The sequence below is a fragment of the Erythrolamprus reginae genome, chromosome 11 (genome assembly GCF_031021105.1).
Source record: "Erythrolamprus reginae isolate rEryReg1 chromosome 11, rEryReg1.hap1, whole genome shotgun sequence".
In the NCBI taxonomy this organism is placed as follows: Eukaryota; Metazoa; Chordata; class Lepidosauria; order Squamata; family Dipsadidae; genus Erythrolamprus; species Erythrolamprus reginae.
This window is the reverse complement of record NC_091960.1, coordinates 28,451,476-28,479,045: the sequence shown is the minus strand read 5'-3', so window position 1 is coordinate 28,479,045 and position 27,570 is coordinate 28,451,476. Positions and strand designations below refer to the sequence as shown.

Below are 27,570 nucleotides of genomic sequence, written 5' to 3'. Positions count from 1 at the left end.
GTAGGCAGATTTCCCCCACTATTTTCATCCCCAAAAACTAAGGTGCGTCTTATACTCCAGGGTGTCTTATATGAAAAATACGGTAATCATCCAGTTTGAAACGATTCTTGAGATTCCGAGATTCCTGCGTGCATCACTTATTAGCTTTCTTGCTACACAGAAACCTGGTAATGATTGCAAACACTGTAATTATCCTACTAATAAACAATAAGCTATGATGGTCATGCTAGTGTTACAATGTCTGAAACCATTTAATTTTAGATGATAAACCATCATTATATTAATCTGTAAAGAGTGACTCTGGTTGACTGCATTTTGGATGCTCATATTTATGGCCCTTTGCAGAACTATTGTGGAAACATAACCAAGATATATGATTTTTTTTATTGAAAGACGTTTGCTTCCAGTTTCTGGTAAAATAAAATAAAACGCTCTATAGCAGTGATGGCGAACCTTTTTTTTCCTCGGGTGCCGAAAGAGAGTGTGTGTGCATTATCTTGCATGTGCGAGTGTCCAACCCCATAATTTAATGCCTGGGAAGGGAGAAAACAGCTTCCCCTGCCCCCAGAGGCCCTCTGCAGGCCAGAAATGGCCTGTTTCCCAACTTCTGGTAGGCCCAGTAGGCTCCAGGTTTTGCCCTCCCCAGGCTCCAAAGGCTTCCCTGGTGCCAGGGGAGGGTAAAAAGGTCCTCCCCCATCCCTTTCTGGAAGCCAAAAATGCCCTCCCGGAGCCTCTGTGTGAGCCAAACTTCAGCTGTGAGTTGGAGCTGAGCTAGGGCAATGGTGTGTGTGACAGCAGATGCGGCTCCATGTGCCACCTATGGCACCCATGCCATAGGTTCGCCATCACTGCCCTATACTGATCAGTGGATTTGCTTAGTGACTACTTAATACTCATGGTGGTCACTTAACTGCCACAAAAAAGGTAAATCACAGTCCCTTTGATGACTGGCATAATGACCATCACAATTTATTGCCATAATAGTGGGCTATTATGATATGTACCCTGTTTTTCCCAAAATAATAAGCCCAATTAGGCTTTTGGGTGCATGGCAGTAAGGCCAAGCACTTAATTTCAGGGTTAAAAAAAATAAGACTCATCTTATTTTGGGGGAAATGTGGTATGCTGTATGTCAGTGATGCATCCTGATCCTAAATTAAATTCGTGTCTAATCCCATAGCACTATGCATATAAGCAGTTTTCTAAATGTACTTGTCTATTTCCTTCATGGCAAGTTTGCAAAATGGTATTTTACCTTGAAAGTTTTCATGAACTTGCTTGATCTACTCAGCAACCAGAAATTGGCTTGGATTCATACCTGTTCTTACTTTATAGTACAACAGCTTCAGTGGGATTTCATGAATTGAGTTGATTTCGACTTGTAACACTTCTAGGTAGCTTGGCCTGAGCTTATTGCAATCCGGAAGGCCTGTATCAGTTTAGAAGAAGACTACAGGCCGGGGATCACCTACATTGTCGTGCAGAAAAGGCATCACACAAGACTCTTTTGTGCAGACAAAACTGAACGGGTAGGTAACTGCAGAGGGAACATAAAGCCACCCTATTCAATTCTGCAGCTTTCAGGAGAGGCCTGGTGGCTTTTCTTGGAAAAGTGCCTGGGTGGGGGAAGTATGGTGCAAATGAATTTTTATAAGGCTAGACACTGATGGGATTTTTTGTGGTGGTGGTGGTGGTGAATAGGTTGACACATTTTGAATCAATAACTAGAGGTATAACAAGCAGGAAGAGGGAGATTGTGATCCCCTTATATAGAGCGCTGGTGAGACCACATTTGGAATACTGTGTTCAGTTCTGGAGACCTCACCTACAAAAAGATATTGACAAAATTGAACGGGTCCAAAGACGGGCTACAAGAATGATGGAAGGTCTTAAGTATAAAACGTATCAGGAAAGACTTAATGAACTCAATCTGTATAGTCTGGAGCAGTGTTTCCCAACCTTTTTTGAGCCGCGGCACATTATTCATATTTTCAAAATCTCGGGGAACACTGAAAGGGGGGCGGGGCGGGGCGGGGGGGAGGGCTAAAGAAAAGTTTGGACCAAAAAACTCTCTCTCTTCCTACCTTTCGCTCTATTTCTCCCTCTTTCTCTTTTCCTTCCTTCCCTTCTTTCTCTCTCTCCATCCCTCTTTCTTTCTTTCTCTCTTTTTTGCTCTCTTTCTCTCTCCCTCCTTCCCTTCCTCTATGTCTTTCTCTCTCCTTTGCTCTCTCTCTCTGTCTCTCTTGCTATCTCTTTCTTGCTTTTCTCTCTCTCTTGCTCTCTCTCTCTCTTTCACTGTCTTGCTATATGTCTCTTTCTTTCTCTTTGCCTCTCTTGCTATCTCTCTTTCTTTCTCTTTCTCTCTTTCTTTCTCTCTCTCTGTCTCTCTTGCTATGTCTCTCTTTCTCTTTCTCTCTCTCTCTGTGCCTCTCTTGCTAAGTCTCTCTTTTTCTCTTGCTATGTCTCTCTTTCTTTTTCTCTCTCTCTGCCTCTCTTGCTATGTCTCTCTTTCTCTGCCTCTCTTTCTTGCTCTGTCTCTCTCTCTCTGCCTCTCTTGCTATGTCTCTCTTTCTCTCTCTCTTTCTCTGCCTCTCTTTCTTGCTCTGTCTCTTTCTCTGCCTCTCTTGCTATGTCTCTCTTTCTCTCTCTCTTTCTCTGCCTCTCTTTCTTGCTCTGTCTCTTTCTCTGCCTCTCTTGCTATGTCTCTCTTTCTCTCTCTCTCTGCCTCTCTTATATGTCTCTCTTTCTTTCTCTCTCTCTCTCTCAGCTGACTGCAAGCGGGAGCCCTGACGGCGGCAGCTGGACGTGCTGCTGGACACCGTATATGCCAGGCCCGCAGCGCCAGCATGTACGACGTCTAGCAGCACGTCCAACCGCCACCGTCAGGGCTCCCGCTTGCAGTCAGCTGAGAGAGAGAGAGAGAGCGCTCCCTCTCGCCGCCGCCATCTCCCCACGACTGCCTGCGGCCACTGCGGCCGCCCCCGCCCCCCGCTCCCATCGCCAGTGCCCTCCCGCCGGGCCACAAAGGAAACTTGCCGTCGACGCAGGAGAAGCTCCAGCTGGGCGGGGCGCTGCCGGTACTTCCGTCTTGGGGCTCCCGCTCGCAGCTGTCAACCGGCTCCTGCTCGATGCCGCGGTTTTCGGCGCTCTCCTGCTGGGTCCCAAAGAAGGAAGGCGGGGAAAAGGCGCGAAGAATAAAGCTCTCCTTCTTCCTGCCTTCCTTCTTTGGCGCCCAGCAGGAGAGCGCCGAAAACCGCGGCATCGAGCAGGAGGCGGGGGACAGCTGCGAGCGGGAGCCCCAGGACGGAAGTACCGGCAGCACCCCGCCCAGCTGGAGCTTAGCGGCACACCTGGCCATGTCTCGCGGCACACCGGTGTGCCGCGGCACACCGGTTGGGAAACGCTGGTCTGGAGGACAGAAGGGAAAGTGGGGACATGATCGAAACATTTAAATATGTCAAAGGGTTAAATAAGGTCCAGGAGGGAAGTGTTTTTAATAGGAAAGTGAACACAACAAGGGGGCACAATCTGAAGTTAGTTGGGGGAAAGATCAAAGGCAACATGAGTAAATATTATTTTACTGAAAGAGTAGTAGATCCTTGGAACAAACTTCCAGCAGACGTGGTTGGTAAATCCACAGTAACTGAATTTAAACATGCCTGGGATAAACATATACCCATTGTAAGATAAAATACAGGAAATAGTATAAGGGCAGACTAGATGGACCATGAGGTCTTTTTCTGTCGTCAGTCTTCTATGTTTCTATGTATAACAATTCAAAGTTGAGACTAACTGTTCAGTTGTCATACTGCCACAAGAAGCTAAACCCTAGCTGAAAATGTTGGGACATATTTGTAGGCATCCCTCAGCACTCTAATGATTCCTAAGAGAATCAAATGCATGAGATCCAGGTAGGTCAGGTTCATTCCATCCTGCTTATTACTGGAGAACTTTCAGTTCATCATATTTCTCCATTTCAAGTTGCAACAGCTGTTCCAACCTTAATGAACCGAAACGAATATTTCAAATTTAAATCCAGAAATATTTTGTGTATTTCTGCTTGTCAAGTCATACATGCTCTTCTCCTGGCTGCCCATTTCTTTCACAAAATTCAAAATGACAATCATAGGGCAATGGCATTTGGATAATGTGAAAATATTCCCAGTTGGACGTTACTTTATGTATATCTGAATCTGGCTGACTTCAGCAAACTGAAAAGTTCATCCTTAGAGGAAATTGTCCAGTTGCTCGTTGAATCATGATCCTTAATCTTTAGTAGTAGAGTAGTGGTAAGATTCAAGTGTACTGTACAGATTGATCGATTGAGTTACTGTCAAAGAAAATATAATGATGAATTCTGCGTGTTTTGTTTACATGGATGCTGCACACTTAAGCGTTATGGCTGTGTTATCTCCAATAGGTGGGGAAAAGTGGAAATGTCCCAGCAGGCACTACTGTGGATAGCACCATCACCCACCCGTCTGAATTCGACTTTTACCTCTGTAGCCATGCAGGAATCCAGGTAATCATAATGTAGCCAGCAGTTATTCTGTAGCAAGGGTCCCCAAACGTGGCAACTTTAAGACTTGTGGACTTCAACTCCCAGAATTCTCCATAAGTCCACAAATCTTAAAAGTTGCCACGTTTGAAGACCTCTGCTCTGTAGTATTTTGTGGTTTGTGCATGGATGAAACCAGCCTTGTATATATGTTCTGTCGGGCTCTCTGGAAGAATCCTCCCAAAAATTCACAGGTACAAATTTCAGACACACACACGTTTGAAAATTCAAAACAGTGTTCTTTATAATGAAAATTCACTTAAACCAAGCCCTCTTTTTGTATAGCAAAGAGCACTCGTCTCCAAACAAACTGGTAATTTGTACAAGTCCCTTATCAGTTCTGTGATACTTATCTTGCAGCTGTGAGGCAATTCACAGTCCTTCTTCTTTCACAAAGTGAAGCACACTTTGCTCTGGTTTAGTTTCAAAGTGGGGAAAAATCAGCACACAAAGATCAAAGTCAGCAAAGCAGTCATGAAACACAACGATCAGATAATCCTCCACAATGGCTAAACCCACAGGCTGCTATTTATAGCAGCCTCACTGATTACCACAGCCCCACCCAACCACAGGTGGCCTCATTTTCTTTGATAATAATCTCTCAGTTGTTGCTGCCTATGCATCGCTCTCCGCATGCGTGGCTGTATCGTTAACTCTTGTTCTGAATCCAAGGAGGAGAGAGATAATTGATCTCCTTCTGAGCTGTCTGCCACACTCTCCTCCTCCCTGTCACTCATGTCTTCTTGGTCAGAGGAGCCTTCATCAGCAGATTCCACCGGGGGCAAAACAGGCCTGCAGCATGTGGATGTCTCCCCCACGTCCACAGTCCTTGGGGCAGGAGCAGGGCCAGAGCTAACCACAACAGTATAAATGAAAGGTTAATCTTGATACTGAAATGTGGCATAAGCAGCCTGAACAGTCAGTGAAGCCTTTTCTTCTGTGTTAATGAACAGCCTTCTGCCCCAGGTTGAAGAAGCTGCTCCTTTCTTCTTCTTGCATAGAAACACTGTAAGAAAAAAGAGGAGGCTTTCTTGGAAGAGAAGGAACGAAGAAGATTCGACTTCTTTGTTCTGAGGTTACTGCCTGCCTCTTGTGCGTATGTCTGTCTTTAGGGAATTTCAGTGGTGGATTGACTAGACTTCTCTCATTTCAGGGAACCAGCCGTCCTTCCCACTATCAAGTCTTGTGGGATGACAACTGCTTCACCGCAGATGAATTGCAGCTACTGACATACCAGCTGTGTCACACTTACGTTCGATGCACACGGTCTGTCTCAATCCCTGCGCCTGCATATTATGCCAGGCTAGTGGCATTTAGAGCAAGATACCATCTTGTAGACAAAGACCATGACAGGTGAGCAAATTTGGGAATAGAACCTTCAAGGATTTAGTGTACTCAGAGTCTAGGACTGCAATCTGGGTGAGTGGTAAATGATATACCGATCTGCCCTTCCATTATGGATTTGATCTAAATGCAAAGCTCCTTCCCTTTAACAATTCTAATTTCTCAGGGAAGTTTTAAAAAAAATTGGTGGCATTAGTTGTTAGTTGCTGCACAGGCAATATTTTATTGAACAAATTGCAACATCCTGCCTTCTAATTGTAGATTCCATTTAATTGGCTGGAAAAATTAGATAATGTATTTATCAATATAATTACTCCAAACAAAAATCTGCAGACTCTGCAGATAGTTAGTTTTGCTAATCCGTTATGCTTAAGATAATTCAAACTTCTATTCTTCCCAACGTTTTGAATATTTCAGAAGAAAGTACTGTTTAGAGAATAGTTGCCTGAATCTCATGTAAGAGAGGCCAAGAGTTCATTTTTAACCTTGTTTGTACAAGTAGTCCTTGACTTAGAACCATCATAGAGCCTGCCTATTATGATTGTAAGTCGTGACAATTGTCAAATGGTTCAGTCATGTGACCTATTTGCAACATTTTTTGCAGAAGTCACTAAAAGGGTTTTTTTTGCTAAAAACTGAAGGTAAATGCTTTTTTCCATCAAAGAAAAGCTATAAAACATGACTCTGAGATGCTACAGCCAGCCATATACTACCAGTTTGGTGTGTATATATCTCTCTCCAGTGAAGGGTTACCAAAATTTTTACTACCACACTGTGGCCATGGCTTATGCAGGATGCCCTGCATTTTCTTTCAACATCTTTCAGTGCAAATTGGGTACTCTGGGGTGGATCACCACATCCTCCCTGTCCAGGTAGCAGCCCACCTCTGTATATCTCCCTTCCCTGGTACAAGCTGATACAGGAGACGAGCCTGTAGTCTAATGGCTAAGGTCTCTTCCTTACAAGGCAGAGGCTCCAGATTCAAATCCCAGTAAGGGTGTGGCTACCTGATGAAGGCAAATAAGCCTGAAATAGATCTATAGTAGTCTCCCTAGCACCCAAAATTCATTTATGGGACTCGGGGTGACCCTTGGAACTTTGAATCTGGTCATAAGTAGCCCCAAGATAGTTTTCTTTTAACTTCATAAGTCGGGGGCTACCAGTATATTGTTGTAATGTGAATAGAAACCACCCCTGCCCAATACTTAGAAGTGGCTTTTCTTGTTGAAACAGTGGCAACCTGCAAAGGTGGGGATGTAGTTGAGGAGCATGGCCTCAGTGGGATTATGTGTTAAATCCTTCTACCTTCTTTTTCAGTGCTGAAGGCAGCCACGTGTCAGGACAAAGCAATGGCCGTGATCCTCAAGCACTAGCCAAGGCAGTCCAGATCCATCACGACACCCAGCACACCATGTATTTTGCCTGAGAAGACTCTGCAGCCACGGGGCAGGAGCGGCCTCGTTGGTCAGGCCAGCAACCATTAATTGTCAGGGCTCGTTTTTTAAATCCAGGCTGCCCTCCACCAGCAGCTTGGGACAGTCGCACTGAATTGATACCTGCCGCCAACATCTCGCGCAGGCACAATGGAGCCATTTTTATTTTTGTTTCTTTCTGCAAACAGAAATTTCATAAACAGTCTTTGCATTGGACTGAATTTTTTACCTCAAAACGCAAAAGGCTAATCCTCTTAAAAAAAAGTTTTTAAAGGACTTGGCACGAAAGGTTTTTATTGAAATATTTTGCTAATCAATTAATTTACATTACCTCTTCATCCCATGTTAAGCTTGTCAAGAAAATGAATTCCTGCTGGGCTTTTGACATACTACTTAGTGAGTCTCCAGGTATGGCAAAACAGGATTCTGCTGTTTGTTTGTTTTTTCCCCCTGTCTGGAACCATATAGACTTGATCAATGAATTTTTGGTGTAAAACACCTTTCAACAAACATGACTTTTCAGAGGTATGGCTGTTCCTTTGATTTTGTTTTTTAATTTTTCGCTTTGTCAAATTTTGCTAGTTCCCTTTTTGTATATCTCTGCAGTCCTGGGCTGCAAAGCCATTGCACTATAACTGCGAATTCAGCTTGGTGGTACTTCTTCTGTGAATGCGTAACGTTAGCAGAGAAAAAAAATCCCCTTTGGCAGTTCGAATACAATTATTATAATAATTATTCTTATGGTTACAACTGCCATCTTTTGATTCAATATGCTGAACTGCTCCCCCTTCTAAAAATAGGTAACCAGGTTCTGAACAATTAGTTTTTAGTATTTTTCAAACATCACAAAAAGTGCCCATTTTATGCTGCTATGTTTGACAAATTAAAGTCATTTTTAATACTCTTTTTCATAGAAGGTTTTAACTTTGGCAATAATTTTTTTTAAATAACCCGGCAGTAGTTTTTCTAGTCAGAATCCATTCTTGGGTAGATTGACTTATCTTTGCTGAAGAGAAAATTAATTACTAGAAATGGATCAGAAGAGGCCCCCTTCATGCTTTTTACAAATGATTATTTTTAACTCTTTTATAGTCACCATTGGTCTGTCTACCCCTTTTTATAAGCTTGGAAAGTGGGTGTTGTGTTTCAGAAAAAAAAAAAAAAGGCTTTGCCAATTTGTACAGTTGTGTATAGTGTGACAGTAGCAATCAAAGACTTTTACCAGCAATTTAAATCCTGTTTCCTTTGACGATTTAGGTTCCTTGCATGTACAGCGACACTCAGTAGCATGTGTGGAGTGTGAATTGTAATGTTGATCTTGAACTTTTTTATATTAGGGTTCTTATTTTGCTCTGTTCTCTTCCACTGAAACATGTTAATACCAAAAGTAGGATGGGAGGGGGTTGTGCAGACAGTAATAGTGTTGTGTTGAGACTAGCTTGTGAGTGTTAGCACACAATGCTTTAAATTGCTAGTTTTTGACGGAGTTGATGTGGCCACCACTGCGGAAGACGGATTTGGCCAATAATTGCACTCTAGATTTCTAATCAAAGGGGTGATATCACAGAGTCTTGTGACATTGTGACTTTTCAAATCCGGACTTTCAAGTGGGTGATAGGATACACCATTTAGATTGTCCTTCGGTCGGTTGAAATAGAGCTTCTAATAACTTGGAAACGTGTACATTTCCAAGAACATTATTCAGTTGTGTCAGAGTACACTGAAGTTAGTCTTCAAAAAACAAAAAAAAAGTTTTATATGTTTCTTCCAGAGCCGCGTGGTGTGTGTGTGGATGTCTGTGGGAAAGGGCATATGCGGTGTTTGTCCCCATTCAGAAAAAGAAGTGAAGCAACTTAGTTCTGACGTCCAGAATTGAGATATTAGATTGCTTAAGTCTAGGTAAGGGTTGTTGTTGTTTTTTAAACTATTCCTTGAGAATACCTCACTTGGATAATCAATATCAGGATACACAGGGAGGGGAGAGTGGGCACTGCTTTAGTTTGTCTGCTGCTTTTCTTTTCTTTTCATGTTCAGGGAGAAATTTAAGAAGAATTTAACTCCTGCTGACCCAAACAAACGGAGAACTGAGGCACCTTGAAAAGAGTTTAAGCACCTGTTTTAGTGTGTAGCATTTTTTTTTATTGCACTAGGTAAGGACATGGTTTGAGAGAAAGAGAAGAAAAGTGGGTATCTGTACCTTCTGGGTACACTGGCAGCTGCCCAGGCACCTACTACAGGTGGGGAAAAGTAGCCACCTGTCTACAGGGGAGATCCTCTTCCAAATCCCAGCCAGGCAGAATAAAAAACCGGGCTTTCTAAAAGGTTTGTATACCTTCAGCAACCAAATCTACTTTTACTCCCACGTCTTGATCAAATAGGGCTGGAGGAGAGGACTTAAACCTCTCATCCTATCAATTGCCAGCAAAGGCAGATTTTGGAAGCTAGGTGGGATTCCCTATTGCTACCCAAATAGTAACAAAGAAAAAAAAGCAGTTGGATGGAAACATGCATTTTAAAGGGCTCAGTTGATTTTAAGTTGTAGTTGGGCCCAAACTGTGAAGACAGGAAGCTTAATGGATCTGGGAAGACTTTTTTTCTGATTGGCTTATTAGGAAATGAGACTGTATAAAGTGTATAAGCTATATGAAATGGTTCTTTTAAAAAATTCTTATCATAGGGGGGGGGGGAAAGATTTTGATCATACTTTTCATGTGTATTACAGCCCACAACCCACATTGGTCTTTTGAAATCATCTGTATTTCAGAGTGATATCGAAGCAGGATTCTTTTTTTAAGCTGATCATCATCAGAATGAATTTTATCAAGCCCAAAAAATGTTGATGAGAAAACTTTCTTGCCAACTTTTGCACTTTCTTGGAATTTTTCCTGATTTCCACCCCTTCTTCCTTCTTGTCTCTGTTGAAAATTTTCCTGTGCAAAAAAAAAATGTTCAGTCATCTCTTACTTGCTGAATGGTCCAGTGATGTCATTTGGGTATGTTTCAGACCTGAAAAACTCGTATCAAAGCAGACAGCGATGGAAGGTCTTCAAACTAATAAAGCAGGGGTCCCCAAGCTTAGCAACTTTAAGACTTGTGGACTTCTTTTGGACAGAATTCTGGGACTTGAGGTCCACAAGCCTTAAAAGTTGCCAAATTTGAAGACCTCTGTAATAAAGGGAAGGTCTTGCTGATCTTTGGGAGACCTTTTTGACTCATTGGGACTGCCCCTTCCCCTGGGGATGAACTGAATGGTTATGCATGTGTCAATCAATGGGAAGATGTGCATTTTCTAGCTATAGTTCTTAAAGGTTTTGTTTGGTTGGGGTTTTTAATGTGGTTTTCTTTCCTTTTGACCAGTCTTCTCCAACTCTGTTGTCTTTGATCGTTTTGGGCTACAACCAGAGGTGGGCGGCTAAGGTGGAACGCTGATGTGTGCTCGCCCCATGGCTCTGAGTGCTAGCGGAGTCCAGCACAATTCTGCTACTGTACCTGGGCAGGTAGTGAAATCACGTGCGGAGACGCAGGTGCGCCACAGGCAGGTGCAGTACCATAATTGCGCTGGGCTCCGCTAGCACTCAGCCACGGGGCGAGCACCCATCACTGTTCCACCTTAACAGCCCACTTCTGTCTACAACTTCCAGAATTTCAACTTGGTTGGAGACTCTTGGTGTATATTAAGCCTGCTGGCTCCTTTTTTCCCCCCCCCCCCTTGCTGTTATGTCATGGGAGATTTTCAAATGTAGCAAATCTGAACTGTGGGCTGGAGGGGAATGGGCTAATAATGTGGGCAGTAGTTCTTGGTGTTTATAGGCAAATGTGGTTCCTTCTGTAAGTCTTCTGCCTTTTTTTCAAAAAAAAAATAAATTGAGCACTTTTATTCCAAAGAGGCTCTAAAAAGCTTTTGCTCTGTAACAGAGAGTCTTTCTTACTTCTGTGACTTCTGGGCATTTTAAGAAGGGCATCCAAGGAGACTTCAAAATCAGATGCAGAAGATGTTCCACGTTTCTTTGATCCAGAGAAGTCGTCTTCTCCTGCGGCCCAATATCAAGGATCTTTGCATGGTGGGGAAAAGGGCGCATGACTCTTCTCACGACAGGTCACCCAACCTCCCATCAGTTCTTCCCACTCCTGCCAAGAAAACTACCTTTGTTGATAATGCTGTGGGTCCTTTTTCCCCCTTCTTGCTCGATGGCAAGGCCGTTCCTCTGTTTTCATTTTCGTAAAGCAGAGTTCCGAGGGCATTGTATCAATACTGTTTCAACTGCAAGGTTTTTTCCCTTGTGCAAATTGAGGAAAGATGATAAGTGGATATCAATTAAGGGTTTCTTTATACCTTGCTATTGACACTTTCATGATATTTCTATGTCTAGGGCCTGGACTTTGTACGTAAAACTTGTTGGCATATGTTCATTTTTGACTGATGTGATTTTCTTTTGTTTGTTTGTTTCTATACTGTTAGACTTGTAATGTTATAAATTGTATTTTATTAAATTGGACTGGATGTATGTCTATAGCAATACGAGGTAATTTTTCTTTCAAAGAAACTCTGGGATGGGTAGGTTAACAGGGCCTCCCTCCCCCATTGCGATATGCTGGCTGTGTATAATTGCAATGTATTTTTTTCTCTCTCTCTTTTTTTTTTTTAGCCTGCAGGGATTTTGTGTTCATGTGTCCAAAAAAATAAAGGCATTTGTTGCCAAACGTTTTTTCTTCGGTGTGCAATAAAAAAACAAACCTTGCCTTTTTATTTTCATTCTAAAACAAGTGTGCTACTGATAAGATTCATGATAGAAACAAAAGGCATGAAATGGAATTTTAAATAATATTTGGATGCCTGATTGTAAACCAGATGCTTGAGAAGTTGAAATTTGGAATATTTAAGAACCAAGTGAAATCTTGGGTATGAAGCAAAGAATGTTAAATATAAAGTAAACATGCTTGTCTCAGAAACCTTGACTTTAATGGCATTTGAATCAATATAATGTCAGTGTTTCCCAACCTTGGCAATTTGAATATATTTGGACTTCAACTCCCAGAATTCCCCAGCCACCAAATGCTGGCTGGGGAATTCTGGGAGTTGAAGTCCAGATATCTTCAAGTTGCCAAGGTTGGGAAACACTGATAACGTAACCAGAGATAATTTTTTTGTTATGGCTAACTTAAAAAAGTTATCAACTATGGGACCTTGGCATTGCAGTCAAAGTAAACTCTAAGCAGAATTTACTGAAGAAGGCAGGTATAATAACCATTGAACCCTTCTCTAGTTCATGATGTGTATGTAACTGGATGATACATTTATTTTGTATTATACAGTATTTTACATTAACATACTACATCTCTCCAGAGAGAAAACCTATGTTGTTTGTTTGTTTGTTTATTTATTAGATTTGTATGCCGCCCCTCTCCGTAGACTCGGGGCGGTTAACAACAATAATGAAACAATATGTAACAAATCTAATATTTAAAATAATTTTTAAAACCCTTATTTAAAAAACCAAACATACACACAAGCATACCCTACATAAATTGTATAGGCCCAGGGGTAAGGGAACATCTCAGTTCCCCCATGCCTGACGACAAAGGTGGGTTTTAAGGAGCTTACGAAAGCTTACCTTCATCAACAGAAATAGTCAACCAGTCTGATGATGAAGTACATGGCCCAGCGGTGAAATCTACTTACCTTTCCTACTGGTTTGGAAGTGCACGTGCCACCATTGTACATGCAAAAAAAGAAAATGGCGACGCCCAGGCAGTTGGGCGGAGTTTCTTGATGCTGCCGCTACCGGTTCTCCAAACCATAGGCGGTTGCCACTACTACTACGCTCAAACCGGTAGCATTTCACCCCTGACGTGTCCTTTTTAAGTGTGCTTAAATACGAGTTTTGCGCCTCCCTCTAGTAATATTAAATTTTAGATCATAATGAGAAATTGCAGTAGCTTGATAACTCACAAAATGAAATCCTTCTTTACACAGTGCAAAATATTATATAAGTATGATTCTCACCCAACCTGGATGTTTCGAGCCAAGATTTACCGTAGTTGTGACTACACCTGTTGGTTTTACCCATCAATTTTTGGCACTTGTGCTGTGCAATCTTAATGTAAAGATTAAAAGATAGCCTTCTATTCAGAGGTTACTATTTCTTGTGGTTGAGGTAACCTTGGAGAAATGCAGGTGCCCAAGTTAAAATACATGCTTGTACATTTGATTTTAAATTCTGCTTACGGCTTAATGTGAAGTAAGCTAAGTTGACTTATCTGTTAAATTGGAATTTGGCACAGAACAGCTAACTTTGTGTTTATTTGAAGTCTTTACATCCACTTCTGGGCCCATTAAAAGTGTGCCCCAAAAGTCAGAAGGGCAGCTTTGATGTGTGTTCAAAGTCCTGTCTTTATTAAAGTGCCTTGAAGCATTAAGAACAAGGCCTGGAAACTCTGACTTGTGGACTTCTCCAGCATAGGCTGGAGAATTCTGGGAGTTGAAGTCCACAAGTCTTAAAGTTGCAAAGTTTGGGGACCCCCTGTTTTACAACAACTATGATAGCCTTAGTTGTAGGGGGTTGCATCTTGGCTTCTAGTTGCATTGCGTCTACAGATGGATTTTATGATTTCCTCCATAACTGCATTCCTGATGTTGCAAGCTAGCTAGAGTCTTCAGTTCGCACCATAGAGATGTCTAAAAAATATCCTGTCAAACCACCTGAATTGGCTTCATAATTAATGCCTAGAATCATTGAGAATTGGACAGCCTACACCAGTGATGGCAAACCTTTTTTTCCCCTCGGGTGCGGAAGTGCACTATCGTGCATATGTAAATAAATAAATATGTGAGTGCCCACACTCATAATTCAATGCCTGGGAGGGCAAAAATAGCTTCCACCACCACCGGGAGGACCAGAAACAGCCTGTTTCCCAACTTCTGTTGGGCCCAGTAGGCTCATGTTTCACCCTCCCCAAGCTCCAAAGATTTCCCTGGAGCCAGGGGAGGGTAAAAACACCATCCCGGAGGCTCTCTGGAAGCCAAAAACGCCCTCCCAGAGCCTCCGTGAGAGCCAAAATCAGCTGGCCAGCACACACAAGGACACTGGAGCTGAGCTAGGGCAACGGCTCGCGTGCCAGCAGATATGGCTCTGTGTCCCATCTGTGGCACCTGTGCCATAGGTTCGCCATCACTGGCCTACATATTTGATTAACAACAAACAAACTTAGGTGCCAGCAAGGGAAACTCACTCAAAGAAATGCCTGGTAATGAACACAGAAGAAGCTGGGTGACTTCCTTGTCCTTCCCTCAGATCTCCACTAAGGGGCACCAGCGGTGAATTCCTTTGTTGGCAACAGGAAAAGAGGAGGGGGGGATCTATGGAATCTCTGCTCTACTTGCCTCAAATCAGAGAAGTCTTTAAACTTGAAGATTTGTGGACTCCAACTCCCAGAATTCTTCATCCAGCTATAATTCTATCAAAGCAGAGAGAGATGAAGATCTTCAGACTAATAGCAGGGGTCCCCAAACTTGGCAACTTTAAAACTTGTGGACTCCAACTCCCAGAATTATCCTGCCAGCTATTCTGGGAGTGGAAGTCCCACAAATCTTAAAAGTTGCCAAAATCTCTCTTGTGCGTGCGTCCCCTCACAAGAGTTTGCTTCTGCGCTTGCACATGAAGCAAAAATACGTTGGATGTGCGCATGCACATGCAAGGGAATCTAAGCTGCACCCACAGTGCACCATGCGCCACTGGTGCGCCATCCTCTATCTGGTCTGCAATCCATGGCTCTGGAGTCGCATGTGGCTCTTCCATCCCTCTGCTGCGGCTCCCTGTCGCTCAAGACATGCATCACAACCGCCAATGCATGACATCTGCCAGCATGCAATTTATTGAGCGTTTGGATCCATCCCCCCGCCCCCGGAGTTCAAAATGTTTTTGTTGCGTGCAGAAATAAAATTTTTATTTATTTTTTATTTATTTATTTGTTTGTTTATTTATTCATTTATTTTTTTATTAGATTTGTATGCCGCCCCTCTCCGTAGAGTTGGGGCGGCTAACAACAGTAATAAAACAGCATATAACAAATCTAATATTTAAAATATCTAAAAACCCTTATTAAAAAACCAAACATACACACAAACATACTATGCATAAATTGTATAGGCCTGGGGGGAAAGGAATACAGTATCTCAATTCCCCCATGCCTGACGACAGAAGTGGAGCTTATGAAAGGCGAGGAGGGTGGGGACAATTCTAATCTCTGGGGGGAGCTGGTTCCAGAGGGTCGGGGCCACCACAGAGAAGGCCCTTACCCTGCGTCCCACCAAACGACATTGTTTAGTCGACGGGACCCGGAGAAGGCCAACTCTGTGGGACCGAACTGGTCACTTGTTTTTCTCCGTAGCAGGTCATTGATTACATTAATGCAACACACTATATATATATATATATTTACACATCACATAAAGGTAAAAAACCCAATCTGTGTAGTGTCATCTTCATTTTAGATGTCAAAAAAGCGGTGGAAGGTCTTAAGCATAAAACCTATCAAGAAAGACTTCATGAACTCCATCTGCCTAGTCTGGAGGACAGAAGGGAAAGGGGGGACATGATCGAAACATTTAAATATGTGAAAGGGTTAAATAAGGTTCAGGAGGGAAGTGTTTTTAATATGAAAGTGAACACAAGAACAAGGGGACACAATCTGAGGTTAGTTGGGGGAAAGATCAAAAGCAACGTGAGAAAATATTATTTTACTGAAAGAGTAGTACAGTAGATGCTTGGAACAAACTTCCAGCAGACGTGGTTGGTAAATCCACAGTAACTGAATTTAAACATCCCTGGGATAAACATATATCCATCCTAAGATAAAATACAGGAAATAGTATAAGGGCAGACTTAGAGGTCTTTTTCTGCTGTCAACCTATGTTTCTAAGTAGTCACTAACTAGAAGGACTTTTTGGTATATGATTTTATGAACTATAGTTAAGGCAGAACTTGAAGATGGAGGGAGCCTTCCCCAGAATTCCCCAACCACCTTGGGGATTCCCCAGGAATTCTGGGAGAGGCGATTGCTGAGGCTGGAAACTCCTTTGGGCATTAAGCTCATTTGACGGTCTCGAGGTTTTAAATTTATTTGGCTCCCGGCAGCTTCCCATTCCCTAATTGTTGCTCCCTCCTGAAGGGTAGAGAGGGAGGCTGGCTGCAATCCCAGCCCAGTGCTATTGTGGGCCAAAATTTCCCTCTCCCGCCGCCCCACCGGGTTCCAATGAGCAGCCCATGTCTCATCAACACACCGTGGCCTGTACTGACTGCCAATCAGTTTCTGGTCACAATTCAAAGTGTTGGTTATGACCTATAAAGCCCTACATGGCATTGGACCAGAATACCTTCAGGACCGCCTTCTGCCACACAAATCCCAGCGACCAATAAGGTCCCACAGAGTTGGCCTTCTCCGGGTCCCGTTGACTAAACAATGTCGTCTGGCGGAACCCAGGGGAAGAGCCTTCTCTGTGGCGGCCCCGGCTCTCTGGAATCAACTCCCCCCGGAGATTAGGGCTGCCCCCACACTCCTTGCTTTTCACAAACTTCTGAAAACCCACCTATGTCACCAAGCATGGGGAAATTGACATACTCCTAGCTGTTCCATTTATGCATGGTTTGTCTGGACTGTATGATTGTTTTTATAAGGGTTTTTAACAGTTTTTAATACAAATCTAATAAATTATAATTATAATAATTGTTATACTTATAGTTATTGTTGTTGTTATTGTTATTATTATGTCAAGCACCTAGGACTGCGTGATGTAGCGGCAAATTATGTTTGCCGATCCCAGTAAAGCGGCCTTTTGCAATTGACAGATGGAGATTTTGTCAATTCCAATGGCTTTCAAATGTCCACTGAGATCCTTTGGTACTGCGCCCAGCGTGCCAAGTACCACTGGGACCACTTTCACGGGCTTATGCCAGAGTCATTGCAGCTCGATTTTTAGATTTTTAGATCTTCATATTTCACTAATTTCTCTAGCTGTTTCTCCTCTATTCTGCTGTCTCCTGGGATTGCGATGTCGATGATCCATATTTTCTTATTCCATACTTTTTTATTCATATATTATTCCATATATTATTATTATTATTATTATTATTATTATTATTATTATTATTATTATTATTATTATCATTATCATTATCATTATCATTATCATTATTATCATCATCCCACCGGCTTCGGAAGTGTGGGGTTCTTTCCCTCGTTTCTTTACCCCTTTGCTCCACTCCTCGCCTTCGCTCCCCCCGCGCCTCCCTCTTCCCCAGCCTGCGGCGCCGCTGGTTGGACGAGCTGCCGCGCAGGCGCAGTCCCGGGAATCCCGGGCTCGTCCCGAGCAGAGGCTGCGGCTTGCAGCGGCGCCCAGGTCCCGGTGCGCCTTCGGAGGACGGGGCGGGGGGGGGCCTCTCCTTCAGCCGCCTCCCTCACTCGCGCGCGCGCCTTCCTCCTCCTCCCTCCTCCCCGCTCCGGGGCGCCGCCCGCGTGGATGGGATGGAAGCGGGTCCCTCGGGAGCAGGTAGCCCGCCCGGGAAAGGGGGCAGCGTGCAGCGGGAGGCGGGGAGGGGGGCATGCAATCGGTCCGGCAGCCCGTGCAATAAATATGGGGGGGGGGGGAGGAAGAGGGGGTCTCTCCGAAGAAGCGAGAGCGAGGCCGGGCTTTTGCAAAGGCGTGTGCAGGGGGGCTTCTGGGCTTGGGGACCCCCGAGCGGGGGGGGGGGGACGCGGCCAGGGTTGCAGAGGGCGCCCGGTTGGTGGAAGAACAATGGAGGTGAAAGTGGGCTGGGGGTGAAAGTGGTTTCGGGGGGGGGCAGCGTTGGGGACGGGGCTGCAGGCGAGGCGAGGCCCGAGCTGGACGTGAGGAGGGGGCCCAGCTTTGGAGGTGGGGGGGGTCTGCTAAGTTCCAGAGGGGAGGGGTGGGGGGCAAGCAAAGGATCTGCTAACCAAGGAGGGCAGGGGGCCGGAGGACAAGAGAGAGAAAGGGATTTTGCAATGGTGGGGGGCTTACCAACTGCCCCCGGGGAGAGTGTTGGCTGATGAAGATGCTCTGGGGTCAGGATGGGGTGGAGGGGCTTGTTGGAAGCAGAGGGGTGGCTCCTGGAAGAGGGAAAACTCCCCAACTTGCATTGGGGGAAGGGGAGGGTGGGAAAAGGGGGCTTTGGAGACTGGCTGAGATTGTAGATGACTTGAGGGGGGATAAAGGGCTGGAAAAACAAGGGGGAGCGTGCAGAGACAAAATCGGGAAGGGGGGTAAAGACATTGAGATGGATGTGAAGAGGTGGGGAAGGGGAGCAGGAATCCGAAATGAGTCTGGGGTCTGGGGGAAACCTGCTTGAGCTCTCTGTGGAAAGGCTTGGGGTCAGCCAGGGGGGTGGCTTGGCCTTTTGGAGGAGACACTCTTGAAGCCTTAGACTTGGGAGGGGGTGGAGGGGGGGAAAGGCAGAGGGGGGCTACTAAGGTGGAACAGTGGCGTGTGCGCGCCCACCATGGCTCTGAATACTAGCGGAGTCCAGCGTAATTCTGCTACCGCACCTGGGCAGGGAGCGAAATCACGCTCGGACACGCAGATGCGCACCTGCGTGTCCGAGCGTGATTTCGCTCCCTGCCCAGGTGCGCTAGCAGAATTGCGCTGGAGTCCACTAGCACTCAGAGCCAGGAGGGGCGAGCACACCGTTCCACCTTAGCAGCCCACCTCTGAGAAAAGGAATGTGTAGTGTCGCCTCTGAGTACCAGGCTTAGAAGGTGGGCTCCAACCCAGGCACAGCCAGAGAGAGGAGACTGTGGACCAGCTCGGATGAGGAGGAGAAGTCTTGGTTGGTTGAAGAGCGTCAACAGCGCTTAAACGGGACACCTTGTTAACTCAGTGGTCCTTCCGGCTGGGTGGAATGAAAAAAGAATGTCCCCAGTTTTTGAGGGGACGGAGTGGTGACTCTTTTTGCAGGTCCCACCAGTGGGGGGCAGCCCACTTTGCGGGGCCGCCCCCCACTTCCCGCCAGCACTGGGTGGGCAAAGTTGGCTCTTCCGTGACTTGTGGACTTGAATTCCCAGGATTCCAGAGCCAATCATGCTAGCTCAGGAATTCTGGGAGTTGAAGTCCATATGTCGTAGAAGAGCCAACTTTGCCTACCCCTGGGGTGGTCCATCTCAGGTCTCTTCTCACCTCCCATCTGCCACTGGGTCACAAAGGACCAGGCCCTTAACCAAATGGACTTGGCATTCAACAGAACCCACCGAAGCTTCCAAGCTAGAATGAAATTTATTAGGGAGGGTGAATCCAGCCCGAGTAGCTCAAAACCCTTCCTGTGTTTGCGTTCATACAGCAGTTCAGTGTGTTGGGACCCAGCGAATCAATGTACAGTCTAGTAAGTTGGGGGCACCACTTTTACTGAAACTAATGCCCCCCTCCCCAAAATCTGGAATAAGGTTGAGACTGTAAACCATCAACTTGGGAAGTCTTCTTACTTCCAAAACATCAGCAGGTACATGATGAACAAGCAGTGATTGGATAAGTGAGAAGACAGATAGAGCGGCTCATTTTTGGAGGGTCTCTCTGAATGGAGAAGCAGGTGTTTGAAAGGAAGGAGGTACCAGGGCTCCTTGGGGAAATATCAGAGAGGCTTCGATGATACCCAACTTGGGATAAACATAGATCCATCCTAAGATAAAATATAGGAAATAGTATAAGGGCAGATGGACCATGAGATCTTTTTCTGCCGTCAATCTTCTATGTTTCTATGTTCCTAACTTGGGTCAGAGCTGTGACTTGTGTATCTGAAAGGGGGATGCAGACAGATAAAGGAGAACAGAAGCCAAGGGAAGCTGAGGGTAGTTGCCTTCTCTCCTCTCTCTCCAAGTAGAGCAAAAAGCGGTTTGCAACTCCCATTATAAGGTGTGTGTAAGTAAATGCAACAGAAAGTAATTGTGATGGAAAGTGTGAGAACTTAAAAAGGAGACAGGAAAGAGGGCAGGCATAGGACCGGAGCTGTTCTTTTCTTTGTGTGACCTCCAAGGCTGTAGGAGTATTTCTTTTTTTATCACCTCTTAAAAAACCCCCACAAAAACCCAGAATCACCATCCTCCAAATTTCCTCTAAAGAAACTCTGCCCCCGGCATTTCCAGGCTTTTTGAAACTTTCTTTTCTAAGGATTTTAATTGTCAGTATGTCTGTGGAAATTCTCGGTGACGAAGAGTAAATTGATGATGCACTAATAGATTGTTATTAATGGAAAATCTTAATTCACAATGATACATTGGCATATAGCTAATTTGTATATTAACTACTAAGTATTAACAGGTACCATACTAATACCTTATACTCTATTCCTTTATGCTATTTTATTGTTATTATATTGTCTTTTAATATATTATAGGTATAACTATAAGTAAATATACTGCTCAAAAAAATCAAGGGAACACTCAAAGAACACATCCTAGATCTGAATGAATGAAATATTCTCATTGAATACTTATGTTCTGTACAAAGTTGAATGTGCACAACAGCATGTGAAATGGATTGTCAATCAGTGTTGCTTCCTAAGTGGACAATTTGATTTCATAGAAGTTTGATTTACTTGGAGTTATATTGTGTTGTTTTAAGTGTTCCCTTTAAGTTTTTTGAGCAGTGTATAATATAAATACAGTATACGTATAATTCTCAGCCGTCCATGTCCTCCTAAAAGTGCTTTTCCACGTTTTGGACTTTCTTGTTTACATCTCATCTAAGGACCTTATTCAGTTCTTGGTATTCAAGGTCTGTGATTCAACCTATGGTTCTTTGGCTCTCATGGAAACTCTGGCCATGAATGCTCCTGACCACAGCCAAACTGGGTTCCAACCAAAGTGATGGAATGAGTTATGGTCATGACTGCTGTATTGGGATAGTATTGAAAAAAATGTGAGAAACTTGCAAAAGACTTTGTGATCAGTGTTCCCTCTAATTTTTTGGGGGGCTGGGTGAAAAAGTATAGTGTCTGAGCGGCAGTCCCTTTGGGACTGGGCGGCACAGAAATAATAAATAAATAAATAAATAAATAATAAACAAACAAACAAGCAAACAAAAAAACCACCCTGTTTTGCCTCAGAGAATTTCAAAATAAAATACTGTACTGTGTGTCTATAACAGTGAGCTCATAATAGGGCAACTCTATCAATATCAAAATGCCACTTAAATAGTTGAGCTAGTTTCAAACTAGATTTTGATTTTCTTTCTCTCTTCCTTACTCCCATTCTTTTTCTTTCTCTTTTCCTTCCTCTCTTTTTTTCTATCCGTTTCTCTCTCTTCCTCTCTTCCTCTCTCTCTCCTTCCCTCTCACTCTTTCCCTCTGGGCAGGTTTGGAAAACTCTGAGTTGATGATGGTTTTTAAGTGAGCGATTGCTCACTGCTCAGCTTAGAGGGAACTATGTTTGTGATTGTCAACTTTTTTGACTATACTAGAGGCCAATTGAGATGGTAACTGTGGGAGTAATGCGCTGTAGTACGTCATAATAATTCATGGCATCGGACCAGGTTATCTGCGAGATCGCTTTCTGCCGCACGAATCCCAGCGACCGGTTAGGTCCCACAGAGTCTGTCTTCTTCGGATCCCGTCAACTAAACAATGTCATCTGGCAGGACCCAGGGGAAGAGCCTTCTCTGTGGTGGCTCCGACCCTCTGGAACCAGCTTCCCCCAGAGATCAGGATTGCCCCCACCCTCCTTGCCTTTCGTAAACTTCTTAAAACCCACCTCTGCCGTCAGGCATGGGGGAACTGAGACATTTCCCCCTGACTATGTAGTTTTAGTGTATGATTTGATTGTGTGTTGTTTTTTATATATTGGGGTTTCTTTTTGGACTTTTTAATCTAAAACTGTAATTTAGATTGCTAAATATTAGATTTGTTACTATGTACTGTTCTTCACCATTGTTGTGAGCCGCCCTGAGTCTGCGGAGAGGGGCGGCATATAAATCCAATAAATCTAATCTAATAATACAAGTTGCTTGGTTCTGGCTTCATGTGCTATGTCATGGCATCTCCAGGGGTTGTAACCTATTGTAACAACTTTGCCAGTTTAGGTTTATAAACTTATTTAGGGCTTAAAGCAGACAAACTTAGCAAATTTAAGAGTTGTGGATTTCAAACTTGGCAACTTTAAGACTTGTGGACTTCAGCTCCTAGAATTCTCCAGCCAGCAGAGTTGAAGTCCACAAGTCTTAAAGTTGCCAAGTTCGGAGACCCCTAGCTTAAAATGTGGAGATTGATTAAAGCAGACAAACTTGGCAACTTTAAGACTTGTGGACTTCAAACCTGGCAACTTTAAGACTTCTAGGAGTTGAAGTCCGCAAGTCTTAAATTTGCCAAGTTTGGAGATCCCTGGCTTAAAGCATGGAGACTACAGTGTCCCCTCAATTTTCGCGGGTTCAAACTTCACGAAAAGTCTATACCACGGTTTTTCAAAAATATTAATTAAAAAATACTTTGCGTTTTTCCCCCCCTATACCACAGTTTTTCCTGCCCGATGACATCATATGTCATCACCAAACTTTCATCCACTTTTAATAAATATATTTTTAAATAAACTTTAATAAAGAAACAGGGTGAGTAATCATCTAAATGGTTGCTAAGGGAATGGGAAATTGCAATTTAGGGGTTTAAAGTGTTAAGGGAAGGCTTGTGATACTGTTCATAGCCACAAATAGTGTATTTACTTCCGCATCTCTACTTCACGGAAATTCGACTTTCGCAGGCAGTCTCGGAACTCATCCCCCGCGAAAATCGAGGGAACACTGTATATCCAGTTGAGTGTGAAGATTTGATGGACTATGTGATGAGCTTGTGAGTGTGAGGCAGGGTTATGAACTTTCAGTTGGTGGGGAAATCCCCAAAGCTTTCAGATTCCCCAGATGTGCCAACATGACCTCTCTAATAAAGTGGAACTTTGAGGAACTTATAGCCTCGGAGTTTTATTTCACTGGGGGTGTTTTCCTGGAACCCTGACGCAAAGGTCTCCAGCCTTGGCAACGTGTGGGCTTCAATTCCCAGAATTTCCCAGTTTTGGGAGTTCAAATCCACCGGCCTTAAAGTTGCCAAGGTTGGAACCTCCTCCCCCTTGGCTTAGTTTAAAGTTCTATTTGTGAGGCTTGGCCAGTGGTGGCTTAGAAAGCAAACCATGGTGAAAGTGAAGGAAAGGATGTTGCCCATGGTGGTTTCTGAATATGGCTTTTAGCTTAGTCTAGTGCAGGGGTCCCCAAACTTTTTACACAGGGGGCCAGTTCACTGTCCCTCAGACTGGTGGAGGGCCGGACTATAAAAAAAACCTATGAACAAACCCCTATGCACACTGCACATACCTTATTTTAAAGTAAAAAACAAAATGGGAACGTACTATTTAGAGGGGGGGGGGAAGAAGTCTGAAATTCATATATGTTTATGTTTCGTTTTTAATTTTCTTTTGTTAACATCTGATTGCAGGTTTTCTTGGCTTATAGAAAAATGTATAAAGAAAGAAGGAAGCACTTTGGCATAATGGTTAATAAGTTAGAAATATAATTGGTGTACTTTTTGAAGGAACATTAAGGAGGGAATTTAATTAAAAGAAAATGAATGTAACTGGATGATAAAAGTAGGGAAAAAAACTTTTGCAACTTTTTTGATGATTGATATTAGTTACTAACAAAATACCACATTTTATTCATAGAAAATTAGATGGAACACTGTGTTGTGTCACTTACCCGTGGGCCGGATAAATGGCCTCAGCGGGCCGCATGTGGCCCGCGGGCCGTAGTTTGGGGACCACTGGTCTAGTGGGTGAACTAGGCCACTCTTAGCAGCTGTGCTTTTGAAAGCTTTCAGCTGCTTGATCAATGTGAATTTGAAGCACAAACAATAGGATTGTGGTACCTTAGAATTAATGTGGCCCATGCATTGCATTATATATGATGGTTTGGCTACATGGATTAAAGTGTTGTGTGTGTGTTTAGCCATTGTTACTTCACGTGTTGCAAACGTAACAGTTTCTTTTTGAACGCCATCACTCTGCTAAACAAATAATTCCCTCAACACTGTCAGACTTTCTACTAAATCTGCACTTCTATTCTACTAGTTTTTCTCATCATTCCTATCACCCATTTCCTCCCATGTTGACTGTATGACTGTAACTTGTTGCTTATAGCCTAAGATTTCTATTAATATTGCTTCTTCATTGCTTATTTGACCCCTATAACAATCATTAAGTGTCGTACCACATGATTCTTGACAAATGTATATTTTATTTTATGTACGCTGAGAGCATATGCACCAAGACAAATTCCTTGTGTGTCCAATCACACTTGGCCAATAAAATTCTATTCTATTCTATTCTATTGCGCCTCGTGCCATAAACTATTCTCAAGCCAACAATGGTTTGGAATAGAACAGAAGAGAAGAGAAAAGAAAAATAATATAGAATGGAATGGAATAAAATAGAGTAGTACAATAGAATAGAATAGAATAATAATATAGAATGTAAAATAGAATAATAGAGAATAGAATATAGAATAGAATTCAATTGAATTGAGTTTTAGTGGCCAAGTGTAATTGGACACACAAGGAATTTGCCTTGATGCCTCTGCTCTCAGTTACAATCAGCTGTGGGCCAGGTGCCCTCCCAAAATTGTTGGTTACGATACCCAGTATTTCCTGTTGCTGCTGCCCACCTCTTGCTGCGGAGGATGGGAGATGTTATCTAAGGTACACGGATGGCAGGAGGGTTGAATAAGGTCCAGGAAAGTCCAGGAAGGCAGGAGCGATGCTTGGCTGCATAGCTAGAGGTATAACAAGCAGGAAGAGGGAGATTATGATCCCGCAGTATAGAGCATTGGTGAGACCCCATTTGGAATAATACTGTGTTCAGTTCTGGAGACCTCACCTACAAAAAGATATTGACAAAATTGAACGGGTGCAAAGACGGGCTACAAGAATGGTGGAAGGTCTTAAGCATAAAACGTATCAGGAAAGACTTCATGAACTCAATCTGTATAGTCTGGAGGACAGAAGGAAAAGGGGGGACATGATCGAGACATTTAAATATGTTAAAGGGTTAAATAAGGTCCAGGAGGGAAGTGTTTTTAATAGGAAAGTGAACACAAGAACAAGGGAACACAATCTGAGGTTAGTTGGGGGAAAGATCAAAAGCAACGTGAGAAAATATTATTTTACTGAAAGAGTAGTAGATCCTTAGAACAAACTTCCAGCAGACATGGTAGATAAATCCACAGTAACTGAATTTAAACATGCCTGGGATAAACATATATCCATTCTAAGATAAAATACAGAAAATAGTCTAAGGGCAGACTAGATGGAGCATGAGGTCTTTTTCTGCTGTCAGTCTTCTATTTTTCTATGTTAAGAATAATGTCTGTAATGTTCTGAATCTTACAGCTTCCTAAAATGAATGTGTCTACGCATGGCTTCATTGGGATGAGCATGGAGCAAGAAATTAAAGAGATCACTTGTAAATAATGTCATTGCAATCTCTCCAGTGCAGGCATTCTAAAACTTTGTGCTATTGCAATTGTCTATTTGGGTTTGTGTAAGCAATGCCTGGCGTGGGGTTGACACTGCTTCCACTGGGCAGGTCCAAATCTGGGTGGACTTTTTTTTATTTTAAAAGCAACCCTCAGTCTCAAGTTGCCTGAGACAACCCAGCCTCGAACCACAGTTTGAGAATCTCTGGTAAATGTGGAACTGGAACCAGGTTACTTTCAGGTTTGCAGTGAAGCTACAAATAGGAATATGTAGAACTTTGGGGGAAATTCATGATTGGTTATTTTTTGCGGACTGACTAAATCCAGTGCAGATAATGTTTACGACCACAATGAAACTCAAATTTTATGCGTCATTTGTAAAGTGGGTTTTGCTCCCCATTTTACGATCTTCCTTGCCACAGTTGTTAAGTGAATTGTTGCAGTTGTTAAATTAGTAACACAGGGGTTAAGTGAACCTGGCTCCCCCATGGACTTCGCTCACCACAAGGTCGCAAAAGGCGATCACGTGACCCGGGGACACTACAACCGTCATAAATGTGAAGCAGCTGCTAAGCATCTGAATTAGGGTCACGATGGCGGCAGGTGTTAAGTGTGAAAAATAGTCGTAGGTCACTTTTTTAGGTGCGGTCATAACTTTGAACCGTCACTAAACGAACTTCTGTAAGTTGAAGTTGATTCATATGATTCAACTTTTGAATTTAACTATAGCAGCCAGTACTACACTCCAAGCTTTTTGTTGGGATGGGACAAGTCTGCGGAGAGGGACGGCATACAAATCCAATAAATAAATAAATGAATGAATGAATGAATGAATGAATGAATGAATGAATGAATGTGAGTGGCCATCTGACCATCTCTAATAACCTTCGTGTTCTCTAAGCTTGGTTACTTCCTTGCAGATGTTTTCATTACCCACTAGGTATCATCATCATCATCATCATTATTATTATTATTATTATTATTATTAGATTTGTATGCCGCCCCTCTCCGTAGACTCGGGGCGGCTCACAACAGTGATAAAAACAATACATGGTAACAAATCTAATAATTAAAATCTAAAATAACAGTTTTACATTATAAAGTCTAAAAAGAAAAAAAAAATAGATAAAATACATACACACAGTCATATCATTCACAAAATTACATAGGCAAGGTGGGGATGTCTCAGTTCCCCCAAGCTTGACGACAGAGGTGGGTTTTAAGGAGTTTACGAAAGGCAAGGAGGGTGGGGGCAGTCCTAATCTCTGGGGGGAGTTGATTCCAGAGGGTCGGAGCCGCCACAGAGAAGGCTCTTCCCCTGGGTCCCGCCAGACGACATAATCAGTGCTAGTGGTAATGATGTCTGTAAGAAAAACACCAAGCTCAGAGAAAGAGAGAGCTACAAGAATCAGCTTACAGTAGCTCGTTCAGTGATGGTTCAAAGTTACAACGGCCCCAAAAAAGTGACTTACGACTGTTTTTCACACTTAACAACTGCTGCCTTGTGATCCAAATTCAGATGCTTAGCAGCTACTTCATATTTATGATGGTTCAAACCCTGAGCTTACAAGTGGTGTTTTATATTGGGGCATCTTCTACATCAGAGGTCTCCAAACTTGGCAACTTTAAGACTTGTGGACTTCAACTCCCAGAATTCTCCAGTCAGCTATGCTGGCTTGAGAATTCTGGAAGTTGAAGTCCACAAGTCTTAAAGTTGCCAAGTTTGG

The 27,570-nt window shown here is 43.3% G+C and overlaps 2 protein-coding genes across 8 annotated transcripts in view; both read left to right on the top strand.

Annotated features, from left to right (window-relative positions):
- AGO4 (argonaute RISC component 4) overlaps positions 1-10,013 on the top strand; it is a 28,158-nt gene extending 18,145 nt beyond the window's left edge. For all 6 annotated transcript variants that reach the window (XM_070764391.1, XM_070764396.1, XM_070764392.1 and 3 more), the window contains exons 15-18: positions 1,395-1,529; positions 4,421-4,522; positions 5,712-5,911; positions 7,220-10,013. In XM_070764391.1, the coding sequence (XP_070620492.1) occupies positions 1,395-1,529; positions 4,421-4,522; positions 5,712-5,911; positions 7,220-7,328 (546 nt within the window). In that variant the 3' untranslated portion in view covers positions 7,329-10,013. The remainder of the gene's footprint in view (positions 1-1,394; positions 1,530-4,420; positions 4,523-5,711; positions 5,912-7,219) is intronic.
- Positions 10,014-17,684: 7,671 nt separating this feature from the next.
- Positions 17,685-27,570, top strand: part of AGO1 (argonaute RISC component 1) — a 136,379-nt gene continuing 126,493 nt past the window's right edge. Inside the window, exon 1 of one of the 2 annotated variants that reach the window (XM_070764751.1) lies at positions 17,685-17,881. In XM_070764751.1, coding sequence (XP_070620852.1) covers positions 17,857-17,881 — 25 coding nt within the window. In that variant the 5' untranslated portion in view covers positions 17,685-17,856. The remainder of the gene's footprint in view (positions 17,882-27,570) is intronic. The other variant, XM_070764752.1, reaches the window with a different exon arrangement.